The sequence below is a fragment of the Anticarsia gemmatalis genome, chromosome 9 (assembly GCF_050436995.1).
Source record: "Anticarsia gemmatalis isolate Benzon Research Colony breed Stoneville strain chromosome 9, ilAntGemm2 primary, whole genome shotgun sequence".
In the NCBI taxonomy this organism is placed as follows: domain Eukaryota; kingdom Metazoa; phylum Arthropoda; class Insecta; order Lepidoptera; family Erebidae; genus Anticarsia; species Anticarsia gemmatalis.
In genome coordinates, this window is record NC_134753.1 from 2,538,366 (window position 1) to 2,546,562 (window position 8,197).

Consider the following 8,197-nt stretch of genomic DNA (forward strand, 5'->3'; position numbering starts at 1 on the left):
ACTGTCACGCCAAATCATTATCAATTTTTGAAATCATATTTACTCTGAATTGGAAATAACTAAAAATGAATGCAAAGAAACTAGGTAGACGCAAAAGCATTCAAAATAGCGATCCAGGAAAAATCTTGGACTTGGTAATGAGTCTCACAGACGATACTTGTGCTAAGTTACAAGTCAGACTCAACGAGTATGTGCGTATATTATTATTAACCTTACATACATACCTAATGTTATCATTGGTAGTGATAGCATTAAGGTGCAAAAGCCAAGCGTAAGGGACGAGAAATGAGAACGCATGGAAGACATGACATTTTATAGAGGGGAAAAGAATCGTTCGCAATTAAGTCCTCAACGCCTGCCTATATATTTGTGAGTTCTTTGTCTGGCTTATGGGAAAATAATTATACCATCCATTTTCTCGAATAATGTTTTTCAGCTACGCGAAGAATGTGAAGCGGAATTAGTGTTTCAAATAGTGGTGCAGGTAGAAAGACTGGAGGCATCCATCGAAGCGATTGGCAAGGCTGTCTTACCACGAATATATAAGTTGAAGGTAATGGAACTATAACCAATATGGAATATGTACAATCATATTTTTTTAAGTAGGCATTATTATTATAATAACAGATTTCATCCGAGTATAAAGGGTTCCCGGGGTAGAAAGTGTCCTATGTGTAAATCCAGGCTAAATGCAATCACTTGCATTAAATTCCATCCGGTAGTTTTTTGGTGAAAGAGTACCTACACCTACAGTAGTAGGTATAGTAGGTATCCATACTTACAAACTTTCGAATTAGATAAGAAATCGAAAAACTGCCATACCTATTGCTTACTGCTCTACCCGTAAACTACTTACCCGTTTTAATCGTGTTGTAGATGTGTAAAAAAATCGAAGAAGTTTTAAGGACTAGTATCGAGGTATCAGAGTTGATTACCGACTTCGATTCAGACTTCCAGAACATCGTTAATCCCGTGAGTAAAACTTTTATTACAATTCATACCAAGTCCCTAAAGTTAGACGCTACAAAATTAAATTCATAGTTAGTTGCGCTTACCGGTTGGTAAACTGGTCAGTAGGTAGGTTAAGCCAGCAATATCGTGGACATTCCGTAGATGGGTAATCGCTTCATAGCATTTGAGCTGAGCGTCTCTCTGGACGTTCGAGGACATGTAAAAAACGGTATTTTTATTATCTTTCAGTTTATTTCCAAAGACAACGCAAAGAAGCGTATAGTAATGTTCCCGATACAGGACAAGCCGTTCGCGGTGATATTTTGCGTGGTCTCGCCAAAGTTACAAGAAAGCGTTATTGGTGCGATTATAAATGAATGTTCTGTGTAAGTATACACGTACATAATATGCTATAGCCCTACAACTTACTAGAGAGCCTTGGCGTACACTAAATACTTAGTCATCATTCTTGTATCAAATAGGCCACTATCAACTTTTAAATTCAAAATTTTGTATACCTACGCTAGTCGCGAACATTGCATGCAAGGATCTCTACTAAGTTGTTGGACTATATAGGTATTAAGTACCCCTATTTCTTTGATACTGTGCCAATAAATAAATAATAAATAATCAAAATTAGGCCTTGATGCATTATACCAACAAGTTCAAACTCAAATTGCTTTAGGTTCACGTGGCCAACTATGAAAAAGACCATATTGTTGGAATACGAGTGCACTATGAAACAGAAATGTCAGATGCTACTTCGAGTCACTAGAAGGTTGTTTGCTCAGGTAACCAATCAACCAGGTAACTCGCTATCCTTCCTAGATTTTTAGTATCGCTTTGAGCTCTGTACTCTAACCAAACCTAACATTTATTAGCTGGGAAAAGACTGCGGATTATTTTGAGACCTGACTTTCATATTATTATTGCGTTGTGTAGCTTTTACGATAAAAAAATAGAGAAACCATGAATTTCGTACAATACAAATAAATTAATACTTAGTAAGAAATCTGGGCCCGGTTACCTAATTTCAGAAATATGAAAATTGGTTCTTGAAAGCAAAATAACATTTATTTCGTGAACTTCGTACGGAGTATTTATAATATTTATAATATATTAAAAAAAATGTCTGTTTCGCAAAAGCTGGTTGCTCGTGAGAAGAAACAGCAAGAAAATCACGGCTTGCTCTTTTCTTTCCTTACCTTATTATGGAGCATGGAACTAAATCTACTTTACTATAATTATCTTATCTATGGGCATGTTTAACTCCAGGTGGCATCTCTAGAAACTCTTTTGCGTATAGCCATGGACCAAGCCAAGCAGTTGACGAAGGCAGAACATTGTACCGTGATGCTCATAGACGTCGATAGAATGGACCTCTATGACTCCGGAGTTATGGTACGTTTATGATTATTAAATAGGTTTTGTCGGGAAGTGAAAAATCGGTAAAAATCTATTATTTAAATAATTTATATTCCATCCATTTCTCTTCTGTCATTTAATTAGCGGGTCATAAGAGTATTTCATTGCTTTGTTTTTGTAACGTTTGTCTTTTTTGTTTTTTAGTCCATACTCGTAATAGACGCCCGAAGTTTAGTAACGTGCTCCGTTTATAGCAAGAGGAATGCCCCCTATTACATAGAACTAAATTTGTAAATACCGAAACGTGGATTTATTTCATCCACCTCTGCCTACGTTTTCGGGTATAACAGGCGTAATAATAATATTATGCATTCTTTGTAGGGTGGCAAGGAGCGTCGTTTTCCTCTCAACGTTGGTATAACGGGAGAAGTGATACGCACTGGTACGTTGATCAATATGCAGAACACTAATGATCATCATGCCTTCAATCCTGTGATTGATAGCTTGCCGGGAGTGGAGTGCAGGTGAGTGCACAAAATAACGTGCACCTCAGGTATTGATTATTTTCGAGTTAAGTTCACACTCATTCTGAAGTTTGAAGGTATAAACACATACGAGAACAATGTTACAGTAAAAGTAAAACCGTAAAGTACCATTTAATATCTTAATGTGATCTTTTACTGTCTAAAATCTTTAATTATTCTAAGAAATTGTATGCTTTCGTCCCAATCTATTGAGAAATAGAATTCGCTTGCACCTATACCTATTTGTATAAATAAATCAAATATCTTGTGTTTTTAAAATCATTTTAAGTTCCCAGTTTCTTTATAAGACGGCTCAAATTCATAAAAAAATATATATTTCCTTGGTCAAGTAAAACAATGGCTTCACATAAAAGGTTATAGCGGGCCATATAATGCTGAACTCCCGTTTATGTACCCAATGTCCTTCCTCCAGAAACCTCCTATGCTTCCCAATCCGCGAACAGTCCGGGATCATAGGCGTAGGGCACCTCATCAACAAGATAACTGACCCGTACTTCGACGCGATGGACGAGGAGATGGCCCTCGCGTTCAGCATCTACTGCGGCGTCTGTATCATGCACTCTGTCGTCTACCAGAAGATACAGGAGGCTCATATTAGGAACGCGCTGGCTAATGAACTGGTTATGTATCATATGAAGGTAAGATTATTCTTATTAAATGGATTAGTTTAGAGCAGTAGTGCAGTTAGAGCACACTGTCATGATCCATCATCATTTTTAAATTTCCTTGAAATTGAGCGTAGGAATAGGTAGAATAAATAAATCATAAGCCTTACCGATTAGTAATTATAATACCTACCAAGTTCATGATGGAATTATACTGATTTATCTTCAAGGTGGACGATCAGGAAGTGGTGAAGATGTTAGAATGCACAGGTTTCCACAACCACCCTCACTTGAGCAGTCTGCACTTCAATCCTCGCGCGATACCGCTCAGGGAACTGCCCTGTTATGTACTCAAGATGATGTATGACCTGGGATTTGATAAGAAGTACGTGGTTATATTGATTCTAGCTGACCCTGCAAACGTTGTTTTGCCATATAAATAAAAAAAAAATAGTGTTACTTAGGGGTATGAAAAATAGATGTTGGCCGATTCTCAGACATACTCAATATGCTCACGAAATTTCATAAGAATCGGTCAAGCCGTTTCGGAGGAGTATGGCAACGAAAACTGTGACGCAAGAATTTTATATATTAGATAAGAGTAGATATAATTTATGTTTCATGTAAGTTGCGTTCTGCCTAATTTACATATTATGTTTCAATTTTCCACACCAACTATGTGGTTCTGCTTTATTGTGATTACCGCACTAGATTATTTTCTTTAGACGCTTTATAGAAAGCCACCAATCCTTACGGATTCGGCAACAGTTGCCTTTATATTACTATACAGTCACTCTATCTCGCGTGAAATAGAGATCGCATGCGAAAGAGCGAATAAATATAAATCTCTGCCTTTTTACGCTCTAAACAGTCGTCTGCACAATCCTAGACGCTCCTGAAAACGAACGATAGAATGACTTATTCTTTGTAGTAGACGGCATAGGAGCAGATGAAAAGTTTAGCCGTATCTTCAAAAGCCAAACACTTTTGTTTTCATAAACAGATTCAACTTAAAGAAGTTAAAGCTAGCGCGGTACATCCTATACGTGAAGAAAGGTTACCGCGACGTGCCGTATCACAACTGGACACACGCGTTCAACGTGGCGCAGTGGGCCTTCGCAGCTATTGTTAATTATAAACTCATCGCTAATGGGATATTCAGGTAATAATTAGACGCTTTTTAGTACTTTATAACATTACTTGCATTGTGGGTTACCTGCATGATACCTACTAGTTATTTCATTTTTCTCCTAACTCACCCTAATCGAGCTACGTGTGAAGAGTTGTGTTGGTAAAGAAAGAGTTCTTGTTATCGGTGTCTTAGCTTCGAACTCAAAAACTATTTAGTAACACGAGGAAGAATCAATTGGACTTGCTTTATATAATCTGGATTATTTGTAGTGAATTACAAGCGATGATGTACATCCTAGCTGGTTTAATGCATGATCTGGACCATCGTGGGACCACCAACAGCTTTCAGATTCAAGGACGTGAGTAATACTGGCAAAAATCAAATTAAGTTAGGTTTATCCCCGTGAACGATACGTAAACCACTTTAATGACACCAGAAATGGAAAACGAGTTAATAACTTTGTATTTCCATTCTGAAATCAGTTCGATAAAAATCTTGGAAGAAAGACTTTTCTGTAGTAAGACGTTCAAGAGAGATGCTTAGTTAATTTCAAAAAATTTAACTAATCTTTAATTACCTAGAAACGACCCTAGCCGCCCTCTACTCCTCCGAGGGTAGCGTGATGGAGCGCCACCACCTCGCACAAGCCATGTGTATCCTCAACACGGAAGGCTGTGATATCCTGGAGTCCCTGCCACGGAGGGACTACGACAGAGCACTACTACTGCTGCGGGACTTTATACTAGCTACAGACTTGGCTAATTATTTCAAGTAAATGTTGGCTGGAAGCTTTTGTTGTATGTTGGAGAAAGTTTGGTTGTGCACCATCTTCTCTTTAGTGGTCAAAGAAATCTGCAAAAAAATTTAATTTAGTTTTTGTAACTGTATTATTTTAAACCACTACATAAATGTTTAATTCTAGCCAAGTTTCAAAAAATTTTACTCACACAAAGTGACATCACGATCCATAAAACTATCAATCCTTAAAGTGCGGTGATTTTTACTGGTTTAGAAAACGCACCTGCGTTCTCTACTGTATTTTGATTAAATCCTTACTTCTAATAGCACACAACATGTTCCGTGTTTAACATGAGCCGAAATCATAGGTTCGGTCATTAATTATTTCTACAAAAATTAAGCTCACATTTTTCACCACTCATGTGTCTGTTGATCTTTTGTGGTTGACCCCCAATTGTTTTCACTGTCATAAAACATTTCACTGATATTCTAGAAACCAGAGCGAATACAAAGCAATAGCGGCAGACTTCCAGAAGGGTAACAAACTGCACGTGAACGCGCTCAGCTGCATGTTGATGAACTGCGCTGATCTTAGCGACACGCTCAAAGACTGGGGCAGCGTGAAGAAGACTGCTGTTAGTTTACTATTGCGTTTAATTAAACTTAGGGTAGACGTAGGAGTAGGCAATTTAAGTAGATAGAAGACCCTAGTGTGTGGACTTAATACCCCTTATACCTACCGTAAAAAAATAACCCTCTTTCCCTATCTTGCTGTAGTTGTAAATGTATAGATATTAGTTGTTGTGTTTGTACGATCCAGAAGAAAAGGTTTTAATTTCGTTTGTTTAGGTAAATAAATAGTGGGAGGTGAAATTAGAAAACTAGATAAATGATTGTACCTACTATACAACCAATATACAATAAATCATTGTAATATTGTATATTATAAAAAAACATATTCTGCTGGTTGACTGAATTAAGCTGACAAGGAATGCATTAACATGTTTACTATCAGTGTATTTTAGTTACAAAACTAAGTGTGCTTATTGTAGAGTATAGGCAGCATCAATCGTACAAAGTTGACACAAAATTACGTAATTCTCGGTTCAAACACAACGTGAATCCATTTAAAAATCTTTTTTACATAGGCGTCAGTACTGACAGAGTTCTTCAAGCAAGGCGACGTGGAGAAGAGTCGCGGGGAGCTGCCGGCGCTCATGATGGACAGAGAGAAGTGCTTCATACCTGATCTTGAGATACAGTTCCTTAGCTCCATCTGCATGCCACTGTTCGAGTTAGTTACATTTGAACTTATTTTTGTTTAACACTTTAGGAAGCGACCACGGCGAGTGAAACCTTAGCGAAATGTAAGGCATTCCAAGGTAAAATGCATGTTCTCGTATCCTATTATATACTAATATAGTCATTAGTCAGCTTAGACTTCTCTATATAAAAGCGCTTTCCTTTGTTTGGACCCGGTCTAATCTAAAAGACTCGGAACCAACCTTCATTTTGAGGACTTAGTACTTAAACTTTGTTTGTAGGATTGTGGGAAGGATTCTGCCCCGCGCTGCACCCTGTTCTAAAATAATAGAGAATCACATGGAGAGGTGGGACGCTGCCAGACCTGTCTTCGCTGAGGTTAGTTGAAGAAACTGTGTTTAATTATTTTGAAGTGCCTTGGCATGCATCATTTATCTATATTATATTTTACAAAGATCTACTTCGTCAGCTTCATAAGCCTGCATATAAGGCTCTACTAAGTAATCGGACCAAGTAACGCATTTTTTTCCTCTTAAAGGTAGTCTACTAAAATTTGGGTACTCGCGCGTAGCCCAAAACTTTCACCTGTTTTTTTTTCCGAGCTTTCTTATCCGCTAGTTAGTGTCGTGAATTGTATGTATAGGTACCAGCAGCTGCCGGTCTATCAGTCCTCCTAAGTCCGGAGCTAGACAACTTGATAGAACAGAACTTGAGGGAGAAGGAGTTGGAAAAAGAGAGGTTGGAACAAGAGCGGCTCGAGGCTGAGGCTCAAGAGAAAGAGTAGAGTGGCAGAGTACCTACAGTAGTTTATAGAATAGATTTATAGCTTGTTCAAATATAAGTGGTATTCGTTTGCGAGCGTTACCTGGGCATAGCCTTGGCGCCCATAGCCAGTTGCGCTCACTGATCGGTAAACGATCTGTGGGTTAAGCAACCCTTGGCGCGGTCATTCCGTAGATGGGTGACCGCATAGTGATAATTGAACTGGGCGTCTCCGTGCTTCGGGGGGAACGTAAAAAGTCGGTCCCAGTTGTTATCATTTTAGATAACAGTTTGTAAGCCATGACAAGGGCCTTCGGGTGGCTTGAATTACTTTGTCAATAGGTTGACCACTAACCATACGATAAGAAGAAGACCTAGTCATCAAGTACAAGTTACGCTCCAAGGTTTTATTACGAATATTATAGCTTCTTAAATACATATATTTGTTATAAAACCTATTGTATGTATGATTTTCCGTTTAGGCGCCGTCGAAGTATTTAAACTAGGACCATTAATGTGTACGTTAGATTGAGCGTATACGTACGTGCACGCTCGTTGTGCTGGAAAAATAAAAAAAAGATTACCGAGAAAAACAAGACCCAGATCTTTTGTATTTGAGAAATATCGTTTGTATTTGAATAGGCCTTAGTGTATATTCAGTATTTATATTTGTGGGTGTGTTCTAAATTATTTGCGATTTTGAAACTGGTCGCTTGTTATTACTGAGAGTAGAATATTCTGCGGCTCAATAATTTGTTTATTTCTTTATACTGAATATTGTTGATTCTATGATGTCATTGCGTTGATAGTGTTAATACTTAAATTTGTAAAAATGT

The 8,197-nt window shown here is 37.9% G+C and overlaps 1 protein-coding gene across 2 annotated transcripts; it reads left to right on the forward strand.

Annotated features, from left to right (window-relative positions):
• The first annotated feature begins 13 nt into the window (after nt 1-13).
• LOC142975216 (cGMP-dependent 3',5'-cyclic phosphodiesterase-like) lies at nt 14-8,179 on the forward strand. 2 transcript variants are annotated; one of them, XM_076117943.1, is made up of 16 exons: nt 14-191; nt 437-553; nt 877-972; nt 1,201-1,337; nt 1,637-1,742; nt 2,227-2,352; nt 2,698-2,840; nt 3,274-3,499; nt 3,697-3,851; nt 4,470-4,628; nt 4,868-4,956; nt 5,180-5,369; nt 5,830-5,971; nt 6,485-6,630; nt 6,881-6,977; nt 7,243-8,179. In XM_076117943.1, the coding sequence occupies exons 1-16, from the start codon at nt 66-68 to the stop codon at nt 7,381-7,383; spliced, it is 2,196 nt and encodes a 731-aa protein (XP_075974058.1). In that variant the 5' UTR covers nt 14-65; the 3' UTR covers nt 7,384-8,179. The 2 variants fall into 2 exon arrangements, with proteins under 2 accessions (XP_075974058.1, XP_075974059.1); XM_076117944.1 differs by lacking the exon at nt 14-191 and adding an exon at nt 250-369 and having other exon boundaries at nt 7,243-8,178.
• Nucleotides 8,180-8,197: the final 18 nt, after the last annotated feature.